This window comes from Mesoplodon densirostris, chromosome 2 (genome assembly GCF_025265405.1).
Source record: "Mesoplodon densirostris isolate mMesDen1 chromosome 2, mMesDen1 primary haplotype, whole genome shotgun sequence".
NCBI lineage: Eukaryota > Metazoa > Chordata > Mammalia > Artiodactyla > Ziphiidae > Mesoplodon > Mesoplodon densirostris.
This window is the reverse complement of record NC_082662.1, coordinates 20784217-20810761: the sequence shown is the minus strand read 5'-3', so window position 1 is coordinate 20810761 and position 26545 is coordinate 20784217. Positions and strand designations below refer to the sequence as shown.

At 40.6% G+C, this 26545-nt stretch overlaps 2 protein-coding genes across 3 annotated transcripts in view; one reads left to right on the top strand and one right to left on the bottom strand.

Moving 5' to 3' along the window:
* The window catches only part of RHCE (Rh blood group CcEe antigens), a 34292-nt gene extending 24120 nt beyond the window's left edge, over positions 1 to 10172 (top strand). Inside the window, exons 8-10 of the mRNA XM_060081027.1 lie at positions 2494 to 2573; positions 5566 to 5639; positions 10146 to 10172. Coding sequence (XP_059937010.1) covers positions 2494 to 2573; positions 5566 to 5639; positions 10146 to 10172 — 181 coding nt within the window. The remainder of the gene's footprint in view (positions 1 to 2493; positions 2574 to 5565; positions 5640 to 10145) is intronic.
* A 1101-nt stretch (positions 10173 to 11273) lies between these two features.
* Positions 11274 to 26545, bottom strand: part of TMEM50A (transmembrane protein 50A) — a 22618-nt gene continuing 7346 nt past the window's right edge. For both annotated transcript variants that reach the window (XM_060089178.1, XM_060089177.1), the window contains exons 5-7: positions 25565 to 25657; positions 22781 to 22841; positions 11274 to 12409 (exon numbers count right to left, since the gene is read on the bottom strand). In XM_060089178.1, coding sequence (XP_059945161.1) covers positions 12364 to 12409; positions 22781 to 22841; positions 25565 to 25657 — 200 coding nt within the window. In that variant the 3' untranslated portion in view covers positions 11274 to 12363. The remainder of the gene's footprint in view (positions 12410 to 22780; positions 22842 to 25564; positions 25658 to 26545) is intronic.

Genomic DNA, 26545 nt, shown 5'->3' with positions numbered 1-26545 from the left:
AAGGTCCCAGGATAAGTTGCCAGATCTAACGACTTTTCAAAAGTCAGAAATCCAGAGTTTTGCATGTACTTCCCAAGCATTGGCAAAAGATTCAAAATCATTAGAAACATTGTGTGGGCCAAATTCTGCTCATGGGCTGCCAACCTGGACCTTCTGGACCACCTACCTTCTATCCCCCAAATTCTGTGATTCTGTGGCTCTCCTAGAACAGTGGCTCTCAATAGCATCAGCATCACCTGGGAACTTGTTTGAAATGCAAATCATACCCCACCCCAGACCCACACAATTAGAAATCTGGGGGCAGGCCCAGCAGTCTGTTTTAACGAGTCCTCTGTGTGATTCTCAGACAAGCTCAAGTTTGAGAACTATTGGCCTATAGCAAAAAAAAAAAAAAAAAAACCCAAAAAAACAAAGCAAAGCTGTCAACCAGCAGTGTGCTGCTAAAGCACTAACAACTGGCTCTCCAGGGAAACAAAGCCCTGACTTAGTGCATTTGCTGATTTCTCCCTGTGGCCAATTTCAAGCCATCAAGGTAACACCCCTGAATGTGGAGTTGAGAAGAGCTGAGAACTATCGGCCTGGGTATCTGTGTGAGCTGGCTCCGGCACCCCTCTGCAAGTCCATTCTCATCAGGATGAGACAGCCGAGGACCAAGAAGTAGTCCTCTCTCCTCTGCGGGAACCTGGCAAAGGGAAGGGCACAGCGACAGCAATGACCCCTCTCAGGGTGGCCTCTGGTCTGCTGGAAGTAAAGGGCACAGGCTTCAGGGACAAACAGACCAAGGTCACATTTACCCGTTGTGTGACCTTAGGCGTGGTATTCAAACTCTCTTTAAGTCTCAGTTTTCTATCTGTAAAATAGGATAATAAGATCCATGTCCCAGGGCTGCTGTGAAGATTCAGCGACATATAATAATTAAAGGGCTCAGGACAGTGCTTGGCATGGAGTAAACACCCAACACATGGCCCCTTTCTTTGTGATGGTTACTGACACTGCTGCCTCCGTAGGAGGGGCATCTGGATGTGGTGGAAAGATGGGGAAAGGACTGAGCTGGCAGTTAGAGTGCTTTCTGGGAAGTGTGCATCAGCTGCTTTATTAGCTCTGTGTCATTGGATGAGTCAGTTGACGTTACATTCATTCCACAAACAATATTTGTCGATTTCCTATTTGGGTGAGCGAATGTAAATGAGTCAGATGCTGTGCTTCGAGGCTGGATAGAGCATTTTTCACAAATTGTGGGATTTTTAAAAAATTAATTTATTTATTTTTGGCTGCGTTAGGTCTTCGTTACTGTGCGCGGGCTTTCTCTAGTTGTGGCAAGCGGGGGCCACTCCTCGTTGCGGTGCGCGGGCTTCTCATTGCGGTGGCTTCTCTTGTTGCAGAGCATGGCCTCTAGGCGCACGGGGTTCAGTAGTTGTGGCACGTGGGCTCAGTAGTTGTGGCTCACGGGCTCTAGAGTGCAGGCTCTGTATTTGGGGCACATGGGCTTAGTTGCTCCGCGGCATGTGGGATCTTCCCGGACCAGGGCCCGAACCCATGTCCCCTGCCTTGGCAGGCGGACTCTTATCCACTGCGCCACCAGGGAAGTCCCTCGATTTTTTACTTTCTTTTTTTTTTTTTTTTTTTTTTCTTTTTGTGGTATGCGGGCCTCTCACTGCTGTGGCCTCCCCCGTTGCGGAGCACAGGCTCCGGACGCGCAGGCTCCGGATGCGCAGGCCCAGCGGCCACGGCTCACGGGCCCAGCCGCTCCGCGGCATATGGGATCCTCCCAGACCGGGGCACGAACCCGTATCCCCTGCATCGGCAGGCGGACTCTCAACCACTGCGCCACCAGGGAAGTCCCTCGATTTTTTACTTTCTTAATGGTATCTTTTGATGAACAGTAGTTTTAATTTTATCATAGTCCAATTTATCATTGTTCCCTCTATGTTTAGCTCCTGTGTGTCATGTTTAAGAAATTTTTGCCTACTGCAAGGTCACACAGGTGTCCTCCAAGGGCCGCTTAATAGTTCAAAGTGAAGCCCTGGGGTTGCTTTGAAGGAGAGAGGACAGGCAAGTGTGTCCAAGGGGGCAGGCAGGGGAGATGGGTCTGATGGCCAAGCTGTACTCCATCTCGCCCTGATAGAAATAAAACCTTCATCTTTAATTGCCTAATGAGGAAACTCAGGACTGTGAGAGGTTAAGTGCCTAGGGTCGTGCAGCTAGTGACAGAACTGGGACTTGAACTTGGGTTTTCTGACTTCTACTCTAGTTCATCGTTCATGGGGTCTGAGAACTAAAGTAAGCCAAAGAGGATCTTGAAATCCCTTCTTCCCCTCTACATGTCTGCATAGCTTTGTGGGAGAATGACAGGAATGTACTGCCTAGGGAGGGGACATTTGTTCTCCTGGTGGCCCTTCCTGACAGCATCATTACTGATGCAGTCTTTTCTGTCCCCAGTGACCTCTGCAGCCTGATGCCCAAATGTGACCACCTCTGCTTTGTCATTTCTAGGCTTGGCTACCAGATACTCACCGACTCCGGGGCATTCAGCTTCACCATCATTATGGGTGTGGGATCTGGTCTTCTGACAGGTCAGTGTGAGACCACCCTTCTTCCACCATTGTCCAGGGCACAGGGCCTGGGCCTAGACTGCACCTGCCCCATCCCTGGACGTGTATGTGCCCATCCCCTTCCCCCTGAACCCACCCCCTCAGTTCCAGCCAAAGGAGGCAAAGAGCCCAGACCTTGATTAAAAAATAAAGGAACACAGAATTACAAACTTTCATAATTGGAAAGGTCCTCAGAAGTCACCTGGACACTGCAGCCTCTTGAGCCCAGGACTGGTGATTTCATCAAATTTTGCACAGAAGACCAAGGAGACCCTTATGCTACAGAGCTTACCTTTTACTCCCTGAGAACACCTAAATACTATTTCATTCAGCAAATATTTGTTCAATATCTGCTATGAGTCAGGCACTATTCTTAGGTATTCGGGATACAGCAGTGAACCAAATTCCCTGGCCTCATCGAGTTGACATTCTAGATGGGGAGAGGGCTTTTACCATAAACAGAAAAAAAAATAAAATAAAATAAAATAAAAAATATATGTGCTATGTCAGATAGTAATAAGCACTATAAGGGAAATAAATCAGGGTAGGGGGAATGTAGAGTTATTGTGAAGGTGGGCTGCTCTTTTAGAAGGGTGGTAAGGAAGGCCTATCTAAGAAGCTGACTTTTAAGCAAGGACTTGAATGCAAAAAACGAGGGAGATACCATGAGTTTATTTGGGAGAAGAAGATTCCATGAAAAGGGACAGCAAGTGCAAAGGCACTGAGGCAGGAGCATGCATTGCATGTTTGGGGAACAGCAAGGATGTCAGTGTAGCTGATGTGGATGGAGTGACAGGGAGAGTGGCAGGGGTTGAGGATAGAGCGGTAGCAAGGAGCCTGATCATTCTGAGAGATGGGAAGGCATTAGAGATCTGTAAACAGAGGACTGATGTTTTTTTGCTTCTGCAATATGACAGACCTGCAAAGAATCTTGGGGAGATACCAATTTGCCAGTCTTACATGCTAGGTGAAAACATGTATTCTGTACAGAACTGTTCACTGTTATTCTACAAGCAAACAGCTTTTATTGGTTAGACTTTCATATATTGTATCTCTAAGCATGGAGTGAATGCCAAATAAGAGACAAAGTAGCATAAGTAGACACTAAGGAGTTGTGTGAACTTGGGCTTGTCACTTTGGGCATTGGCTGGCTTCTCTGTAAAATGAAATGATTATAGTAACTAATCATATGGCATCCTTTCAGCTCTGAAACATGTATGAAAGTACTGTTTGGAGTTTTAGAGAGTGAGATTGGCTAGAATTGCTTTAATGTAACAATTGGCCTCAGCTTTGGACAGAATCTGAGGTGATTAATTAAATACAGATAAGAAAAATGTCTCCAGCCATCACTTTACATTCTATTCATGGTAGCAGTCCAACCCTGAATAGGGTTGCCAGATTTAATAAGTGAAAAGACAAGGCACCCAATTTGGAATCCAAAAGTAACTGAGCATCTTGTATTTTATCTGGCAGCCCTACACCTGGCCTCTCACACCATTTACCACTCTGCCCAGTGTGTGGAGGCTTCCTATGCTTCACTGAAGCCAAGAAAGAGAATAGAGGAAAGACACTCTTATTATTCCTTTAAGAGTTAAGACCAACCAGCTTTCCTCTTCACATGTTGCTTTCCACATGAGGGAGCCAGTGATAAAAAAGGATTTGGACAATGGAAGCGGAAAGAGGCCTCCAAGAGGCCAAGATGGCAACAAATTGACCCCCTAAAGCCAAGCATTTAACATGTGAAGAGACCCCACTGCGTGGAGCCCATCTATAATATATGCACTTATTTAAGAAACCATCTTATCAAGCATAGTTATGGGGTTTCCCAGGTCAGGCAGATTAGAAATAGCTGATTAGACGTGGACAGGTTTCCAGAGGCAAGGCACCCTGGAAGAAGTTAGAAGTGAAAGCAGAGAACCTAGCAGGAGAAGAGAATTTCCTAAAACCAGTCACGAGAACATGAGAAGCTTAGGCTGCTGGAGAACAGGCCAGTAACCTTCAGCAGCTGTAGCCCTTCTCCACGTTACACAGCACATTTCATAAAAGGATGTTCCTAGGAACAGTTCTGATTTTTTAAAAAAAAGTCTAAATGTGTTCAGTGTTGTCTCATAAGACAAGAAAATATAATAATTTTAGAGGATTTGCATCAGATGAGTAAGCCTCAGCTATCTGGAAAATATATGTAGGCGATAGGGATCATTTCTGAGTAATTCTAGTTAAATGAGGTGTGCTGATGGCGCTCCACATGCCAATATCAGTTAAAGGCAGGCACTATAAGATGAAAATATGAATAAGCACACACCTACTCTTGTTAATCTTACTATTTAATACATTGCGACTGATCATCATTAAAAATACACAGATAAACCTATCAATGGCATTTCCCTGCTTCACGTGAAAGGTAAACACTACTTTATGTACTGGAAATTTGGCAGACTTTGAGCGACTGGGGAAGGCATAGGGCCCGAGCTCTCTGGGTGGAGGAGGGATGGGTGAAAAGAACAGGCACAGAAGCAAGTTGTCATAAACTACTTTCCTAACAAGTGGAATCTTGAGCTGAGGTCACTGGGACTTTATTGGAACCAGTGAGGATGGACCTGCAGGGGTGGCTATTTGAGTCGCTCTCCATGGTAGCTTTTGCATTTTAAATGGATCAGCTCTTAAGTGGGGCACCGTCTAACAGGGTCCTTCTGTTCCGCCTTGGGAAGTGTGTTAATCCATGACTGTCGTATACCTCCTGCATAACCTAAATCCTTTGGACGTAACTGCTCTTGCCAGTTCCTTTTGAAAGATGTCTATAGAATTAATTAAGCTGGTCCAGGAAGGACAGTGCTTCAATTTGTCTATCTCCTGGTTGTGGAAGAAAAGAGGATTTCTGTTGAGATACCATAGTTGACTTATAATATTTTGGTTAATTCTGAGATAACAAATGCAATCATCTAAGTGTGTAACATTTAATTATGAATTTAAACAGGTATACTCTTAAACCTCAAGATATGGAAGTCACCTCACGTGGTTAACTATTTTAATGACCAAGCTTTCTGGAAGGTAAGAGTTTTAACCTATTAATGTCTAAGGTTTTGAGTGAATGAACTTAAAAAGATACCTGGGTATATATGTTAACTTGGCATTTATGAGAGTAAAGTAACAAACAAACAAATCCAAGATGTGTGTGTGAGCGTGTGTGCATGCATGCGTGTGTGTGTGTGTGTGTGTGTGTGTGTGTGTGTGTGTTGGTGGGGGGGTGAGGAGGTAGTAAATGTTCCCATTTCCCTGATGCCTCAAAATCACTGAGGGTCAGGGATGCGAGAACTGTCACTGGCCACATGTCTCCTCCCCACCTGGAGTCACCAAAGTGGGCGGGCGAACAGTTTGACGTGAAGGTGATGGAATCCTGCAGTGCAAGAGCCAGAAGGACCACAAGGGCCAGAGAGTCCAATCCCCTCACTTGATAGACCTCCAAGTGGAGCCATGAGTACCCAAGTTCTCACAGGGAGTGAGTGGCACAGCTGAAGAAATTAGAGCTAGTGGACATGAGAAAACTTGCAGCATAGGTGTCTGGGGTTATTTAGTCAGGGGACATAAAGCTCAAACAACTCAGCTGCTGCTGAGGGTCTCTGTGACACTGTAGTGTTGTTATCATGACTGGGCTAGAAAGGAGGTCAGGGCTCATTCCCTGAAACCCCACTGCCCTCCTCCCTTTAACCTACACTCACAGTTCACAAAGCATTCTGATGTGTGTCACCTTAGGTAATCTTCCAATTGATGCTGAGGTTGGCTGGGCAAGCAGGGACCCATAGTGCCAAGTTATAAATGGGAAGTGGGGGCCGATAGAGGGCAGGCTAATGCCCAGCATCATGCCTTTGTGAGTGGAAGCAGTTCTTCTGAGTCCGAGGCCAACCCTTTCTCTACCCAGCAGGCCAAGATACTGACCACTAAAGGGACAGAGAACCAGCCTTACTATAGGCCTTGGCATTTGTGTCTGTAGGGGCGAAACAGAGAGAACCTATGGAGAAAACCCACCTCGTCTCCCTTTCCTTCATCTCCGTGCTCTCTTTCCTCCTCTTCCTCTTGAAACAACTTTCTAGAGGTATACTTGACAATGAACTGCACATATTTAAAGCATACATTTTGATACATTGAACATGTTTATACACCTATGAAACCATGACCGCAATAAAGGTAAGAACATATCCATCACCACCAAACATTTCCTCCTGACTCTTTGAAACTGCTCCCTCCTGACTCCACCCGGTTCCATCCCCAGGCCACCACTGAACTGCTTTCTGTCCTATAGATTAGCTTACATTTTCTATAATTTTATATAAATGGAAGCACACAGCATGTACTCTTCTTCGTCTGGCTTCTTTTGCTCAGTGTAATTATTCTGGGAGTCATCCACGTTGTTGTGTGTAATCTGCCTCATCTTGCGCCAGCTTCTCTCTATATGGCTTCTCCCAACAGCTAGTCTCTCCCAGTCCCCTGAAAGTGTTCTTGCCCCTTTAGCAGAAGCAGGGTAATCTAGTGAAAGGACTCAGAAAACTGGCTTCATCCATCCATTCATTCCACAAGTGCTTACTGAGCAACTATTATATACTAAGCACTCTGCTCATTAACGAGAGATACCACAAATAGGACAAATATCCAGCTGAATTATTTGAGTTGCAATAAATATTTGCTGAACAAATGAAGGAAGTCTGAGGAACACCCCCTCTCCCAACACTAGCCCCTTGCAGCAGCAGGTGAAATGGAGATTGTGTCCCTGGAACAAGAAGACCTAGATTCTAGTCACCATTCTGCAAGGTCTGATGTAGGCAAGACCCTTGACCTCTCTCACTGGTAAAATAAGAACAGTAACCTTCGTTCTACCTCACTGGGTTGTTTTGAAGACCAAGTGGGGTCATAACATATGTGACCACATTATGTAAAATGCAAACTGCCATGTGAATGTGAAAGTTTATTACTAGGGGTTTAGACAACCACAGAGGAATGTGTAAGCCTAACAGCTACCATTTATTGCAAGCCTATTGTTTCTGATTCTGTGCTGGATGCTTTTCAACATTATCTGATTTTATCCTCGCAAAAACCCTGCGTAAGAATAAGTCTCCCCGTCTGCAGATGAGGAGTAACTTGTCCACAGTGACAGAGCTAGTAAATGGAACAGGAGGAATTTGAATCGGTGTCTGTTTGGCTCCAAAGACACAGCATGTATGTGTTGTGGGCAGCTACTGGAGAATGGTTATTTCTCCCCTCATCTTCTGATGTATTTTTTTTACAGCTGAGTAGAACTATTTATTCAGCAGTGTAACACTTATAGCTTGCATTTAAAAAGCAAGAATACAAACTTCCAAAGCTGATAAATCCAGAGGTGATTTTTTTTTTTTGGTAAACCATCCAAAAAGACATTTTAAACATTATGGAATGCCCTTTATTGTATGTCATAGAAGCAGACGACTGGGGGTTGGAAGGGACATTCCTTCACTGGTTGCCCAGACCATGCTCAGCACTTCCTGGGATGGGGCACTCACCACCCCCAAGAACACCCATCCCATCCTTGGATGATTTTATTAAGATGTGCTCATTCATTCACTCATTATTAATTCCACAAATATATTATCTAATATGGGATCAATATTGTATGAAGAGCTGGGGAGACAAATCTAAATAAAATTTAGTTCTAGGTCTTAAGGAGCTGCATGTACTAATCCTTTGTCTTCCTGGAAATTACAGTGATCCTCACCCAGATACTGATTTACAAAAATCCAATTTATAATTTTTCATATGTCTTCTGCCTTCACTAAGAGGATACATTCTTTCAACTTTTAATTTCAATTTCATAAACCATAGATTTTATTTCATGTTTCCGAGGCACAAGGACCCACTGACATCCATTTATTAAAATGAAGAAAGGAGCTTTGTTTTGCGAGTCTCCCATGGACAAGCCCCTGTTCTGATTATTGTGTGGATGCAAACAGAGAAAACAGGGGTCTAAGCACTTAGAAGAACTGGATCTTTACCTGTGCACAGCTCTATCTATTAGGCACTAAATAAGTAACCTGGGCAGTAGCTGCTAGTTGAACCAACAGAGGCAGAGGTCACAAGCTTGGGGAGGTCAGGATTTGCTGGACGTGGCTAAGTGACAGAAAGTGAAAGACATTCCAAGAAAGGGGAGGATTGAGAGCAAACACAGGAGAAGCATGAAGCAACTGGCTCAGGGGCGAGTTGGTGAAGAGGAGGATGAATGGTGGGCAGAGTCACTTGAATCATCCTTCAGGTGATGGGAAGCTCCCAAGGTTTACATGGGGGAAATGGTGCCATAAAATGAATGTTTCAGGGGTGAGCAGTATGACAGGATTAAGTATGTAGGATGGATTCTGAAATGACTGCAGTATACTCAAGGTCATCCATTGCTTTCTGAACACGTATTTGTAGTTTATTTTTTACATGATTGTATTGCCAAGAAATCTAAATACAACCTGTTTTGGCACAAAAACATGACAAAATGTGTTGAGCTCCTCTTGCTGTTTTATGCAAAACATCATAGCCCTGTCACACTGGTGTCACCCCTGCTTCTGATTTAAAATAGACGTTCTAGACACACAGTAAGGGTCCAAAAAATGCTCGCTCTGCCAAAATGAGGAGAGCCGGTTTTTAAAGCAAAGTAGGAAAACAGATCAGGAGCCTGCTGATTCCTCCCCTTTGGGAGAGGCCCAGTGGAAACAGCCTTATCTGGGAGGCAGATCGGAATTGAGTCCTAGCTCACCCACCGCAGGCTGGTGCCCTTGGGCAAGTCACTTTACTTCTGTGGGGTGGAGTGGAGGCTCAGTTCCTTCATTTGTGAAATGAGATCAAATTCGACGTTCTGGAGTCAGACAGATCTCTAGCTCTGTGATCTCTGAAATGGAGATATCTCACTAGGTTGTTGGAAGGATTTAAGGGAGGTAACGTGTGAAATGTTAGCACACTGATCCATAGAAAACACTGCATAAACTTTAGCTACTCTGATTTCTGGTTCTAGAATTCTGTGATCCAAGGCTATTCAACACGCAGTGATGTTGTATGGCAGGGTACCATATGGCACAACCAAAGAACTGAGGATCGATTTATTTAGCTTGCAGAAGAGAAGACCCAAGGGAGACCTAAGAACAGTCTTCAAACACTTGAGAGACTGTCATGTAGAAGAGGGAAAAGATTTTTTTCTATGCTTCTCCAAAGAATTTAACTAGGCCCAGTGGGCGATGCAGTATAAATTGCTAACAATTTGAACTGTCTGCAAAACTACTTCATGTGGTAGTGAGTCTCCCGTCACTGGAGGTGTTCAAACAAAAGCCAAGTGACCACTAATGATCCATGTAAAGAGCTATATGAAATGAGATCTACCTATCTAAGAGATCTTCCAATTCAGATTTTATGAAAGAACTTCTAAGACCTTTGTGATGAAACATTTTGGGCAACATAAGTTTCAAAAGATCAAGCCAGAATCAATATGTGTACAATATTAAGCATATGATAAGGGTTCATCTGTAATAAAAAATGTTTGCTTTCCTTTTACAGTTTCCACATTTGGCTGTTGGATATTAAGCTAAAGCATCCAAGAAAAACAAGGGCTGTTTGAAAACAACTTCTTTTCACTGTTGCCCATTTTTTTGTGTGTGTGACAAACACTCATTACAGCAAAGTCCCATGTACAATGAAACAGGCCAGAGATAGATCTGATAGTAAAAATAAAAGACTAAAAACATACGGGATAATTTTATATTATAATAATTTAAAATAATTATGTTTGGTTTCATGAAAGATGATGCTATCATTATTTTCTTAGGTGCAGACACACAGTTCACAAAATTAAGGTTTTGGTTCAATTTTATTGACAATTTAGATTCTTTCTTGTGCTTAATAAAGTATTAAGCTATCAGTTAACTCATCTACATCAGCAAAGCAGATGATATAAAACAGGGGAAAACTAAGAACTCACTTAGATTTAGCCCTTGCAGACACTGTGCTTTTATTCCAGTGGTTTTACAAGGAGTTCCTACTCCCTGAGCATATCCTGAATTTAACTGTGGGGAAGACATTCGTGGCCAAAGATGGAGATACACTGCCTCAAGATTTAAAAACTAGTTCTATGACCTTGAGGAAATCATTTAAATTGCCATGGTCTGGGTTCCCTTATCTGTAAGAAGAGAAGGTGAACTTCAACCCCTAAGATCGCCTCCACTTCTCACATCTTGTGGATCTAAAACCTCACCAGGAGTGATTTGCTGTGAGATGACAGCAACACAGCCATTTCTTTGAATAGTTGATGACCAGGCAACATTCAAATTGTACACACTGGGAGAAAACTATGGCTGAGATAGAAAGGGGACGACTGGGACTTCCCTGGCGGTCCAGTGGTAAAGAATCTGCCTTCCAACGCGGGGGACGAGGGTTCGATCCCTGGTCAGGGAAGATCCCACATGCCACGGGGTAACTAAGCCCATGCACCACAACTACTGAGCTCGCGTGCCTCAACTAGAGAGCCCGTGTGCTGCAATGAAGATCCCACGTGCCGCAACGAAGACGCAGCTAAATAAATAATAAATAATAAATAAATAAAAAAATTAAAATAAATAATAAATAAAAATAATAAACAAATAAATGTAAATAAATAAATAAATACTAAAAAAAGGACCACAATTTAAATCTAAGTGATATTTGGCATTTAATGAATGGCTAATTGTAGCAAGTTTTATGAAAGAAAACATTTCAAGCTTTAGCTCTGAAGAACATGTACCCCACAGTTAGCTGGTTTATTAAAGAAAAAAAAAATTCCCATTTTGCCAAAGTGGGGAGCCTGGGGGATAACAGAATTCCAAAGAGGAACAGACTAAGAATTCCCAGTAGTTAACATCTGTCATTATAATTGACCCGGCTGGTCTACCTTGAGCTTAGTGGTTCAGTACAGAAATACAATGAAATGGAATCCAATTTATTATCAAACCGACAACAGAATTAGTCATGTGGGTAAAGACCAGTGTCAAGTCCCTATCCTCTTCCTCTTTCCTTCCATGGTGGCTGTGGAGTGACTGTCAGCGTCCCACCAGGACCAGGTATCACAGCTGAGTTATTACTCACCCCCTTCCCTCCCCCGCCCCCAATCAGTACCACTGAAGGGACACTTTTGAGGAGACTGGAGGCAGGATTGTGGGGCTACTCTCTTTCAACATGTTCACTCATCCCTTGGGAGATGCTCAATAGTTACTTACACTGAAATATTTACAGAATTTTTGGCATAACCATATAAACCAAACACAAAGTATACTAAGAAAGAATTCTGACCACTGAATAGTTTTTTAAAAACAACAATATGTTTATATTTCATTTAACATTTGACACAGAAGAGGCCACATTTAAATAAACACATTAAAACTTCAGAGAACTTTAACTGCAGTTTTGCACCTTGGCAAATACTCATATAAGATGCTTCCATAATTTCTTTTGTGATTTATTTTTATTCTTACAAATTATACCATGATAAAATGTAATAAAAATTTCTCATATGAAATATTTTTCTTTAACATTTTACAAGTTAATCAAATGCATACCACAATAGATTTTGCTGTTGTTGTTGTTTAAATAGGGAGTTCTCATGATTTTAGTATTATACAAATTTAAGTTGAGACTACACTCAGAAAGAAGTTTAGAAAATGGCATTACAAAAGACTGGGAGTGAGCAGTGAAAAAAAAAACCAAACCCATGCAGGACTTCTCTGCAGTAATAAATCAGATGTTTTCACTGCCACAAGTCTTCAGTGCGGCCAAACTTAAAAATGAGTCCTCTGTGAATAAAATAAGAAACATCACATGACTAGATGAGTTTGGTAAAAGAAAGACTGTGTGAGATTTAGAATCGTGGGAAACTAACAACAAAGAATAATTGATGAGTTGTATGGAAAAAAACCCATGGGATGTATCAGAACAGAAACTGATCATTCAAAGGTAGTAAATTCTTTCACTGTGCTCAGCTGTGCTATTTACCACTAGCTTCCCTGCATCCTTAACTTCTGAGTTTGGAGACATATGTCCCTCCTAAAAAGTTAACCAATGTTTAGCATGTAACCATTATATGTCTGATTTTATCCAATTCATTCAACAAGCCTTTTTTTTAACATCTTTATTGGAGTATAATTGCTTTATAATGGTGTGTTAGTTTCTGCTTTATAAAAAAGTGAAGCAGCTATACATATACATATATCCCCATATCTCCTCCCTCTTGCGTCTCCCTCCCACCCTCCCTATCACACCCCTCTAGGTGGTCACAAAGCACAGAGCTGATCTCCCTGTGCTATGTGGTTGCTTCCCACTAGCTATCTATTTTACATTTGGTAGTGTATATATGTCCATGCCACTCTCTCACTTTGTCCCAGCTTACCCTTCCCCCTAGCCGGATCCTCAAGTCCATTCTCTACGTCTGAGTCTTTATTCCTGTCCTGCCCCTAGGTTCTTCAGAACCATTTTTTTTTTTTTAGCTTCCATATATATGTGTTAGCATACGGTATTTGTCTTTCTCTTTCTGACTTACTTCACTCTGTATGACAGCCTCTAGGTCCATCCACTTCACTACAAATAACTCAATTTCATTTCATTTTATGGCTGAGTAATATTCCATTGTAATATGTGCCACATCTTCTTTATCCATTCATCTGTTGATGGACACTTAGGTTGCTTCCATGTCTTGGCTATTGCAAATAGTGCTGCAATAAACATTACTGCACATGTATCTTTTTGAATTATGGTTTTCTCAGGGTAGATGCCCAGTAGTGGGATTGCTGGGTCATATGGTAGTTCTATTTGTAGTTCTTTAAGGAACCTCCATACTGTTCTCCATAGTGGCTGTATCAATTCACATTCCCACCAACAGTGCAAGAGGGTTCCCTTTTCTCCACACCCTCTCCAGCATTTATTGTTTGTAGATTTTGTGATGATGGCCATTCTGACTGGTGTGAAGTGATACCTCATTGTAGTTTTGATTTGCATTTCTCTAATAATTAGTGATGTTCAGCATCCTTTCATGTGTTTGTTGACAATCTGTATATCTTCTTTGGAGAAATGTCTATTTAGGTCTTTTGCCCATTTTTGGATTGGATTGTTTGTTTCTTTGATATTGAGCTGCATCAGCTGCGTGTAGATTTTGGAGATTAATCCTTTGTCAGCTGCTTCATTTGCAAATATTTTCTCCCATTTGGAGGGTTGTCTTTTCATCTTCTTTATGTTTTCCTTTGCTGTGCAAAAGCTTTTAAGTTTCATTAGGTCCCATTTGTTTATTTTTGTTTTTATTTCCCTTTCTCTAGGAGGTGGGTCAAAAAAGATCTTGCTGTGATTTATGTCATAGAGTGTTCTGCCTATGTTTTCCTCTAAGAGTTTGATAGTGTCTGGCCTTACATTTAGGTCTTTAACCCATTTTGAGTTTATTTTTGTGTATGGTGTTAGGGAGTGCTCTAATTTCATTCTTTTACATGTAGCTGTCCAGTTTTCCCAGCACCACTTATTGAAGAGACTGTCTTTTCTCCATTGTATATCCTTGCCTCCTTTGTCATAGATTAGTTGACCATAGGTGCGTGGGTTTATCTCTGGGCTTTCTATCCTGTTCCATTGATCTATATTTCTGTTTTTGTGCCAGTACCATACTGTCTTGATTACTGTAGCTTTGTAGTATAGTCTGAAGTCAGGGAGCCTGATTCCTCCAGCTCCGTTTTTTTTCCTCAAGGCTGCTTTGGCTATTCAGAGTCTTTGGTGTCTCCATACAAATTTTAAGATTTTTTGTTCTAGTTCTGTAAAAAATGCCATTGGTAATTTGATAGGGATTGCATTAAATCTGCAGATTGCTTTGGGTAGTACAGTCATTTTCACAATATTGATTCTTCCAATGCAAGACATGGTATATCTCTCCATCTGTTTGTATCATCTTTAATTTCTTTCATCAGTGTCATAATTTTCTGCATACAGGTCTTTTGTCTCCCTAGGTAGATTTATTCCTAAGTATTTTATTCTTTTTGGTGCAGTGGTAAATGGGAGTGTTTCCTTAATTTTTCTTTCAGATTTTTCATCATTAGTGTATAGGAATGCAAGAGATTTCTGTGCATTAATTTTGTATCCAGCTACTTTACCAGATTCATTGATTAGCTCTAGTAGTTTTCTGGTAGCATCCTTAGGATTCTCTATGTATAGTGTCATGTCATCTGCAAACAGTGACAGTTTTACTTCTTCTTTTCCGATTTGGATTCCTTTTATTTCTTTTTCTTCTCTGATTGCTGTGGCTAAACTTCCAAAACTATGTTGAATAATAGTGGTCAGAGTGGACAACCTTGACTTGTTCCTGATCTCAGAGAAAATGGTTTCAGTTTTTCACCACTGAGGACGATGTTGGCTGTGGGTTTGTCATATATGGCCTTTATTATGTTGAGGTAAGTTCCCTGTATGCCTACTTTGTGGAGGGTTTTTATCATAAATAGGTGTTGAATTTTGTCGAAAGCTTTTTCTGCATCTATTGAAAGGATCATATGGATTTTCTTCTTCAGTTTGTTAATATGGCTCATCACATTGATTGATTTGCATTTATTGAAGAATTCTTGCATCCCTGGGATAAACCCCACTTGATCATGGTATATGATCCTTTTACTGTGCTGTTGGATTCTGTTTGCTAATATTTTTTTCAGGATTTTTGCATCTATGTTCATCAGTGATATTGGCCTGTAGTTTTCTTTCTTTGTGACATCTTTGTTTGGTTTTGGTATCAGCGTGATAATGGCCTCATAAAATGAGTTTGGGAGTGTTCCTCCCTCTGCTATATTTTGGAAGAGTTTGAGAAGGATAGGTGTTAGCTGTTCTCTAAATGTTTGATTGAATTCGCTTATGAAGCCATCTGGTCCTGGGCTTTTGTCTGCTGGAAGATTTTTAATCACAGTCTCAATTTCAGTGCTTGTGATTAGTCTGTTTATATTTTCTATTTCCTCCTGGTTCAGTATCAGAAGGTTGTGCTTTTCTAAGAATTTGTCCATTTCTTCCAGGTTGTCCATTTTACTGGCATAGAGTTGCTTGTAGTAATTGCTCATGATCATGTGTATTTCTGCAGTGTCAGTTGTTACTTCTCCTTTTTCATTTCTAATTCTATTGATTTGACTTCTCCCTTTTTTTCTTGATGAGTCTGGCTAATGGTTTATCAATTTTGTGTATCTTCTCAAAGAACCAGCTTTTAGTTTCATTGATCTTTGCTATTGTTTCCTTCATTTCTTTTTCATTTATTTCTGATCTGATCTTTATGATTTATTTCATTCAGCTAACTTTGGGGGTTTTTTGTTCTTCTTTCTCTAATTGCTTTAGGTGTAAGGTTAGGTTGTTTAATTGAGATGTTTCTTGAGGTAGGATTGGGTTGCTATAAACTTCCCTCTTAGAACTGCTTTTGCTGCATCCCATAGGTTTTAGGTTGTCATGTTTTCATTGTCATTTGTTTCCAGGTACTTTCTGATATCCTCTTTGATTTCTTCAGATATCTCTTGGTTATTTAGTAGTGTATTGCTTACCCTCCATGTGTTTGTATTTTTTATAGATTTTTTCCTGTAATTGATATCTAGTCTCATAGCGTTGTGGTCGGAAAAGATACTTGATACAACTTCAATTTTCTTAAATTTACCAAGGCTTGATTTGTGACCCAAGATATGGTCTATCCTGGAGAATGTTCCATGAGCACTTGAGAAAAGTATATTCTGTTGTTTTTGGATGGAATGTCCTATAAATATCAATTAAATCCATCTTGTATAAAGTATCATTTAAATCTTGTGTTTCCTTATTTATTTTCATTTTGGATGATCTGGCCATTAGTGAAAGTCGGGTGTTAAAGTCCCCTACTATGATTGTGTTACTGTCGATTTCCCCTTTTATGGCTGTTAGCATTTGCCTTATGTATTGAGGTGCTCCTATGTTGGGTGCATAAATATTTACAATTGTTACATCTTCTTCTTGGATTGATCCCTTGGTCATTATGTAGTGTCCATCTTTGTCTCTTGTAATTGTCTTTATTTTAAAGTCTATTTTGTCTGGTATGAGAATTGCTACTCCAGCTCTTTTGATTTCCATTTGCATGGAGTATCTTTTTCCATCCCCTCACTTTCAGTCTGTATGTGTCCCTAGGTCTGAAGTGAGTCGCTTGTAGACAGCATATATACAGGTCTCATTTTTGTTATCCATTCAGCCAGTCTATGTCTTTTGGTGGGAGCATTTAATCCATTTACATTTAAGATAGTTATCGATATGTATGTTCCTATTACCATTTTCTTAATTGATTTGGGTTTGTTATTGTAGGTCTTTTCCTTCTCTTGTGTTTCCTGCCTAGAGAAGTTCCTTTAGCATTTGTTGTAAAGCTGGTTTGGTGGTGCTGAATTCTCTTAGCTTTTGCTTGTCTGTAAAGGTTTTAATTTCTCCATCGAATCTGAATGAGATCCTTGCTGGGTAGAGTAATCTCGGTTGTAGTTTTTTCCCTTTCATCACTTTAAATATGTCCTGCCACTCCCTTCTGGCTTGCGGAGTTTCTGCTGAAAGATCAGCTGTTAACCTTATGGGAATTCCCTTGTATGTTATTTGTTGTTTTTCCCTTGCTGCTTTTAGTATTTTTTCTTTGTATTTAATTTTTGATATTTCATTAATATGTGTCAGCATGTTTCTCCTTGGATTTATCCTGTATGGGACTCTCTGTGCTTCCTGGACTTAACTATTTCTTTTCCCATATTAGGGAAGTTTTCAACTATAATCTCTTCAAATATTTTCTCAGTCCCTTTCTTTTTCTCTTCTTCTTCTGGGACCTCCGTAATTTGAATGTTGGTGTTTAATGTTGTCCCAGAGCTCTCTGAGACTGTCAATTCTTTTCATTCTTTTTTCTTTATTCTGCACTGTGGTAGTTATTTCCACTATTTTATCTTCCAGGTCACTTATCCATTCTTCTGCCTCAGTTATTCTATTGATTCCTTCTAGAGAATTTTAAATTTCATTTCTTGTGTTGTTCATCACTGTTTGTTTGCTCTTTAGTTCTTCTAGGTCCTTGTTAAACATTTCTTGTATTTTCTCCATTCTATTTCCCAGATTTTGGATCATCTTTACTATCATTGCTCTGAATTCTTTTCCAGGTAGACTGCCTATTTCCTCTTCATTTGTTTGGTCTGGTGGGTTTTTACCTTGCTCCTTCATCTGCTGTGTGTTTCTCTGTCTTCTCATTTTGCTTAACTTACTGTGTTTGGGGTCTCCTTTTTGCAGGCTGCAGGTTCGTAGTTCCTGTTGTTTTTGGTGTCTGCCCCCAGTGGGTAAGGTTATTTCAGTGGGTTGTGTAGGCTTCCTGGTGGAGGGGACTGGTGCCTGTGTTCTGGTGGTTGAGGCTGGATCTTGTCTTTCTGGTGGGCAGGACCACATCCAGTGGTGTGTTTTGGGGTGTCTGTGACCGTATTATGATTTTAGGTAGCCTCTATGCTAATGGGTGGGTTTGTGTTCCTGTCTTGCTGGTTGTTTGCCATGGAATGTCCAGCACTGTAGCTTGCTGGTCCTTGAGTGGAGCTGGGTCTTAGCGTTGAGATGGAGATCTCTGGGAGAGCTCTCGCTGTTTGATATTATGTGGAGCTGGGAGGTCTTTGGTGGACCAATGTCCTGAACTCGGCTCTCCCACCTCAGAGGCAAAGGCCTGACACCTGGCCAGAGCACCAAGACCCTGTCAGCCACACGGCTGCTGCCATTTTCCCCCAGCCAACGAGGCTTTTTTAAGTCAAGGTGCTAGGTGCTAGAAGCTAGGGCTATAAAAGTAAAGATACAGTCCCTGCCTTCAAGTTGCTCATGTTCTTGATGACACAATGTGGTAGTATAGCGGGTGGGGGTGGGGAGACACATATATATCACATGTTAAGGGAGCAGAGAACATATGGGAATTTATTTTGCCTGAATGTGTTAGAAAAGGATTTACAGAGGAGGTAATATTAGATGAGTTTTGAAGGATAAGCAGGAGTTTGAATGGGAGGTTGGGAGGAACAGGAGCTAGTGGGATGATGAAGGAATATGTTTCAGGGAGAGGAAGAGGAAAAGTAGATCAAAAGGCAAAGAGGAATAAAAGACCATGGGGCCTCAGGACAAGTCCAGGAGATGGATGTGTCAGGAAATGCCCTCACAGAGCTTACACTCTAGGTTTTAGTTTGGGAAGTATCTATAGTTGTCTTCAAGGCTTCAGTTTAAGAGGGCAGAGTGGAATTATATGCATAAGAATATGTATACACACACATATATATCTCTCAATATAAATATCTGTGGTGTAGTAAAGCAGCGGAGAGTCCAATATGGCCAGAGTATAGTTTAAGAATCAATGAGGATGAGGAACGGCAGTGGACGGATTTGGTAAGCCAATTGACCAGGGTGGCAAATTGTCCACAGTGGCCTTCGGTGCCTTAGATGAGTCAAGGGGGCAGGCACCAGCCTGTGATCTACTAAAGGGACAGCTGGTACTCAGGCCCAGGCAATGCATGAGATGGGACTATGCATAGATGCATCCCCCATTAAAAGAAACAACTTTAGCTCCAGAGGATTGTTGCTGAGCAGGGCCCAAGGTGTTACATCCTCCAATTTTTCAAGAAAGGCCCCAAATTCCAATTTTTGATGAAATCTCTTGATTTTTAAATGTCAGCTCAATAAAACAAAAAATACTGTATAGGCTAAATAAAACAGAATTGTGGGCAGAATTTGGTTGGATGGTCATTAGTGGTGACCTCTTCTGTAGACAGCCACGAGTTTTGAAAAATTTTAAGATGGGAAATGACAGGCTTAGAGCTTTGTTTTAGAAGGAAACCTGACATAGGAAAACTGGATCCAAGAGAGGTATCAGTCAAGGATGTGAAGTGCTCAGGAAGGGATGAGGATGACTAAACATAACAATGGAAATAGACAAAAAGAGAACAGGTTTAAAACAATTCAGAAGCAGACTCATCATCAGGGCTTGGATGTGGGGAGTAAGTGCAAGGGAGAAATGAAGAGAGGAGTGGATGCTTCAATGGCATCTGCTGGTTTTCATATCTGTTTTCCAATCTCCAGTGTATACTCAAGGTTAAACCCTCAATCAAAATGGTTGATTTAAAACAGGTTTCATAGGGAATTCCCTGGCACTCCAGTGGTTAGGACTCTGCACTACCACTGCAGGGGGCCCAGGTTCGATCCCTGGTGGGGGAACTAAGATCCCAAAAGCCTAGCAGCATGGCCAAAAAATAAAAAAAAAAAACAGGTTTCATAGTCCTTTATAAAGGTAAACACCTGAGTGGTTTTTGATGAAAACAAAAATGCAACCAGGAAAAAAAAAGTGCAACCAGGAAGTCATCTATACCCTCTCTTGGAAGTATATGAATTTCTCTTTATAAAGGATTTCATAAACCTCCAAAAAGTGATTTGATCTCTGCTCTTCCAGGTAATATCAAACCTACTGCTGCAAAAAAAGAAAAAACAAAGTTGGGTATTAGGGACCCTACTCTCCAGAGAGCTTAAAAGAGATGTGGTAACTTCAGCACACTAGTCACCAGATGTAAACTATAATCTCAACTAGTTTCTTGGGCAAGAGCTAGTCCCTCCTACATTGTCAGATGGTCACCTTTGGTACTGACATCTGTTTCTGAAACAGTAATTTCTAAGCTGTTGCTGAGAACTGTTCTGTTATAAATCAAAATGGTAGGCAACCTGCTACAACTATTCTAACAATGGTGTCTATTAGTTGAATTTAATTTCGATTTGCTTACAGTATTTTCACAAAACCAAATTAGTTTTTAGACTTAATAGATAGAATAGTAATAAATGAGAAATTAACCAAACTCATTGCATAGAAAAGTAATTTATTATAACTAATTTGAGACAATGACAAGTCACTGATCGGTTTCCAAGGTTTTGTGAAACGTGATAACTACCATATGAACTTAACATGTTTCTTCCCTCATTGGAAAAGATAAAAGTTTCCCACAAATCTTCTCTCTATCCTCTGGTTCCTCCCTGCTGTGACAGAGTAACTTCTCTGCCAAAAACAGCATCTCAAGGTGGAACTTACTTTATCCTCTACCTCTGCCAGAGAAAATAATGATTAAAATAAAGAAGGCTGCTGTTTGCCCTTCCTTGGCTGGTTTTCATAAATCCCCTCCCCACCACTCCATCCTGAAGCTTTTCTAACCCCTGCCTCTGACCCTGTTACACTGCCTTCCTTTGGCTGAAGTTGTGGGCCACTGAATTCCCCCAAGCACCTCTAACCCTGTGGAGATACTGGAGCAGTGAGCTCAGGGTGCCTGGTCCTTCTTTAAAGATGCCCAAGCCTCAGCATTGCAGCTTGAAAGGAAAAGGAATCATAAATATCAACACTGTCCCTCTCATAAACACATGCTACATTACCCTATAAAATAACAAACTTACACATATTTACCAAATTTGCATAAACTGGGGAGTGAGGTTTGTTCACTTTGTATTTTTCAAGTACAGTGTTATACTAAGCAACTGGTTGAAGATTCAGCAAAAGGAGAAAATGTCAATTAAATTCATTCCAAATTTCAAATTTCACCCTCATAGTAGCTGGAGACTGAACTTTGAAGTCAGATAGCCTGAATTTTAGCCACATGATCTCAAACATGAGCTCTGTGCCTGTTTCTCACATATAAAATGGTGATAGTAATGGAGCGACCTTCTGAGTTGTGTTGGGGATTAACTGAGAACACACATGTAACACTAAGATGATGCCTTGCCCATAAAAAGTGCTCAATAAACTTTGGTCATTATTATTTTCTGCACAAAAATCAATGGCCTAACTTTTTTTTTTTTTTTTTTTTTTGCGGTCTGCGGGCCTCTCATTGTTGTGGCCTCTCCCGTTGCGGAGCATAGGCTCCGGACGTGCAGGCTCAGCGGCCATGGCTCATGGGCCCAGCCACTCCGCAGCATGCGGGATCTTCCCGGACCGGGGCATGAACCCATGTCCCTTGCATCGGCAGGCACACTCCCAACCACTGTGCCACCAGGGAAGCCCTGGCCTAACATTTTTAAAAAACTCTTTGGGTTTTCTCCACTAGTTTCAAGATGCAAGGTATGACCCAAAGAGGCTGTGTATCTTGCCACATGTAAGTTCATATTTTTCTTATTTCTAAACTGATTTTATAAAATTGCAAAAATGCTTTGTGGTAGAATGGAAAAAGTGTGAATACTAACTGCTGACTATTATTAAAGGGCACCTGTTAGCATTTCATGAGTGGTTCACATAGATATGGGGCATCTATTTCCTTTTAGGAGGTGGGTGGGAAGGGACAGGGAAGGTAAAGTCCTAGAATAGACTGTCCTAGAATATACACCATATAAAGAAGATACAGGATATAAAGGTTTTTTTAAAAACCTTTTTTGGATTAAGGACATCTTTGAAAATCTGATGAAAGCCACAGACTCTCGTCCCAGAAACAAGCAGAAAAACCAATGTCTTGCATACAGAAATACCTGGTGGTTCCCAATTTTCAGAAGCCTACCCATGGAACGGAAGTTAAGAACTCCTGATACACAGGATAAAGAGAAGTTTTTGTTGTTGTTGCTGTTTTGTGGGGGAGGGGTTGAGTGGGAGGCCAGGGATAGGGGAAAGGGCAGGCCCTAAGTGTCCAGGAAAGAATGAACATTAGAAAAGATAAGTGATAAAAGTATTAAGGTCTTAGCAATCTTTTAATTTGTCATTGCATCAGAAGGATAAAAAAATGTCAGGGCTTTTCCTCTACCCCTCAAATGGCACAAATTCTTGTGACACCAAGGATAGTAAGAACCATAAAATGCCTTCAGAAACAAAATTTTAAGGAGAAGTGATTTTAAGCAGGCTTTCATTAAAAACAACTGTTAGAGATACAGATTTTAAATGAACAGTGCCAGTGTTATGTAACTAAATCTACACAAATCACAGTTCTTCGTTAAAGGGGAAGTGGTGGCAATTTAAAAAATCGATGTATGTTCCCAAGGTGGGCAGCAAGCCAACCCATGTAGTAAAAATATCTTTCTCAGTCTCATTCTTCGTATTTTATGACACTAACATGGGGAAGGGGCACTAGACGGGGGTAATTAAGCAACTAAATATAGTAAATGACATAAAATAAACCATTATTTTAAAAAAAGATAGGATGAAGAATGCAAAACAAACTTACCCAAAAAAGATGAAGGCATTTTGGAAAAATACAGCAATTCCAGGGTATACTATGGCTTTTTCTGTAAAAGTAATTGTAATATTTAGAGGTTTATGATCTCAATACATTGTTTCTGATAAACTGGTGAATATCAGTTTTCCTGCCTAACATAATTGATTTTTCTGGTAACTATGGTTGGTGTGGGCATTAAATGACATAATACATTCGACAGAGTGTAGCGCTGGTAGCCTCCTTCATTTATTTAACAAATACTGAGTATATATTATGTGCCAGCACTGTTCAATGTGCTGAGGATACTACAGTACATAAAACAGGCAAAGTGTTTGCCTTCACGGAGCTAGAGAATACCAAGAATAAATAAGGAGAAAAAGCAGGAAAGGTATAAGAAATGTAGTGAATGATGATATTTTATACAGGTGGCCAGAAAAACCACATGAGAAGGTGACACTGGCATAAGGACACGAAGAAGGAAGTGGGGGCAGGAGCCATGCAAAAGCAGCAGAACAAGTGCAAAAGCCCTGGGGTGGGAGTGGTCTGGTACATTAGAGGAATGGTCACGTGGGCCAAAGAGAGAAAAGCAGGAGACAGATCAGAGAAGTACGAGGGGCAGGCTGGGAGGTGCAGATCCTCTAGAGCCTCTCAGTAATGGTGAGGACTTTGATTCTCACTCTGGGTGAGAGGAAAAGCCATTGGAGGGTTTTGAGCAGAAAAGTGACCTGAGCTGACACATTTCAATAGGATCCTTCTGGTTGCTGTGCTGACAGTAGACTAAAGGGGGGAAGGGGAGAAACAGAAACCAGTGAGGCGGCTATTTTAAGAAATCAGGCCACAGACTATAATGGATTAAACCACGGTGGGAGCCATGGAGAAGGTAAAAAGTGGTCAGATGCAAGACCACTTTTTTTTAATAGCAGAATCAACAGGATTTGCTGATGGACTGGGGTGTGTGGGATGTGAGAGAAAGAGGTGTCATTCTTGACAGGCCTTAACCACCCAGGTTTTGGGCTTAAACACCTGGATGGAGAAAGCAGCCCCTAACTAAGATGGGCAAGACTGCCAGAGGACCATTTTGTCCCCATTTTATCCTCGACTGAAGTTGAAATTCTCATAAATTTCTACTATTGGAACTGTTAATCATCACTGACTAACTGACAAACTGAGGCATGATGAATAGATGAATAGCAACTTTTTCTCATAATAGTTTTAAATTAATCTGATTACCATAGCCACTGGTTTGTATAGGCCTTCTCTACTAGAAGGCCACATTAAATATTCTACATTAAATAACTATTAACACTAGGATGACTCATAAAGATCCTATATAAAGGCCACTTTATAAAATTCCAGATCTGCTGCTAATAATTCTCAAAGCATAACCTGGCTTCAGAAGCCTTTAAGAAAATAACTTAAAAGTCTATGAGATGAACACATTCCTACAAAAAGGGGCTCTGTATTAATAGTTGTAACTAGGAAAGAAGGATTATCAGTAATTTTAGTTTCCTCTTTGAGCTCTTTTATATTCTCAATTTTCTACAATGAACAAGAATTATGCACTTCACACGATAAAAAAGTAACATTTTTGTTTCTAAAATATGATGGTGATAGATTTTATAGCAGCAAGAAAACTACTTATGTTAAATGCAAAAGGCTAGGTTCAAAATTATATTTATACTATGATTATAACTACTTAAAAAATGCAAGATACCAAAGGAAATATACCAAAATATTTAAGAGTAGAAAGATTATTATAGTTTTTCTTTTCTTTCTTTTCTACATTTTTAGTAACATGGTTTTATAATAAATTATATAAATAAAAGACAAAATATAAATATTTAAAATTGCCTATCATTCCTATCTGTAAGATTAAAACAATTTTAATAAAAAATCAGGAAACCACGGGCTTCCCTGGTGGCGCAGTGGTTGAGAGTCCGCCTGCCGATGCAGGGGACACGGGTTCGTGCCCCCATCCGGGAAGATCCCACATGCCGCAGAGCGGCTGGGCCCGTGAGCCATGGCCGCTGAGCCTGCGCGTCCGGAGACTGTGCTCCGCGACGGGAGAGGCCGCAACAGTGAGAGGCCCGCATACCGCAAAAAAAAAAAGATCAGGAAACCAATGATTTCAATCCAAGAATTACATTTTATTCAAAGAAATAAAATGTTAAAATATGAGCTAGCTTAGATCTCTGCTGGTCTAGTTTGGCAAATCATTAATATTATATTTTTACTATGATAAGCATCGTCAATTTTACCCAGAACATTAAATGGATTTCATGTTTTTCTGGGGTCCCTCAAGGAAATTTCAGCCAGGGACCCAAAAGCAGGTCTTTTCCTAGCTTGCCTTAAACTGGCCTTATATAGCAGACATGCCTTAAGTGTTAATTTGCTTTTCTGTCTAAAAGAAGATGCTATCATATTATCAGGGAGCTTTAGTTCAATAAATTTCAATTCTAGGATGTTAGAGCTTTGCCTGGATATTATTCAGCAAGTCAAAACTTGCCAAATAGCTGGGCAACGTATGTGTTCTGCTTTTGAGGTTTTTGGAAGCCAAAGAGGAACAAAATATAGAGCTGTGTCCCATTCCTTCCAGGCTCTAGATTAGAAAATACAGAAGAAAGGCACACTAAAAACATAGCAAACAAACAAAACAAATACAGACAGGGGGAGGAGAGCTCCCAGGCACAAATGCCTTGCTAGTATGAAAAAAGCTTTATTCTAAAAAAACCAACTTTAACACAAAATTTCAGTATTCCATTGAAGTAAAATAAAAACTGCGTTTTCTCTTACCTTTAGCAACATACCCTCCAAAAAGAATCCACATAGATGCGATCAGAGAGCCAAAGGCCAGCATGAAACCAATGAACAGCCAAATGCGAGCACCTTAAGGAAAATAATATTTTAACAGAATTGTTTCTCAAATGGCAGCAGTCAGTTCAATTAACTTTTCAAAAAGAAGACAAAAACCCAAAGAGAAAAAAATGTGTAGTTGCCATTAAAGTCTAAAGCAAGAACAGTGAAAAATGTGCTGAGTATCATCAGTGTGGACCTTGGCCCTTTTCCTGTTGGTTGGTTGGTCTGTATATTCTAAGTGCCTATGCTTACTTTCCCCAACTATGACACTGAGAAAAACTTTACTCTCCCTTCCTATATAAATCTCACGAAATATGTTTCACCATATTTAGAAGCTCATTCTCCAAGTATTTTTAGAAATTGTGCTCCAAAGTTTAAAGCCCTCCAAGAGAACCTTCAAACAATAACATAGGTATACTTAACAAAAAATTCATATTCAGTGATATGTGAACCTAAACACTACCGTATTTCCCTTTCAGGCAAGTCAGGCAGCAAAGCAAATTCAAATTTAGTGTGGCTGGCACTTAGGACTAAGCTGCATTAAAATTATGTTTACAGAGAAAGACAACCAACTTATAAATCACATTATACAATATTTATGAAGATTTGATATGAAATAAATGGAGTCATCAGATGGCCTGAAATGAATTCTGAGATGAGTTTGTTTAATTAGTACAAATACATTTTAATAAAAACACTGCCCTGCTCAATAAAGCACAGCAAATAGAATGTTATAAATTTCTGATTTCATACCCAAAACATAAAATAGTTCTGAAATAATAAGCTGTTACTCACAGATGAGATACTAAAACAAATACAACTAGCTCTGGACCCCCAAAGCTGTGCTAGCTAACAAATTTTATTTATGGATGTGATTGCCATACTCTATCTAGTCTTAGCTCGAGCTATTATTGGCTT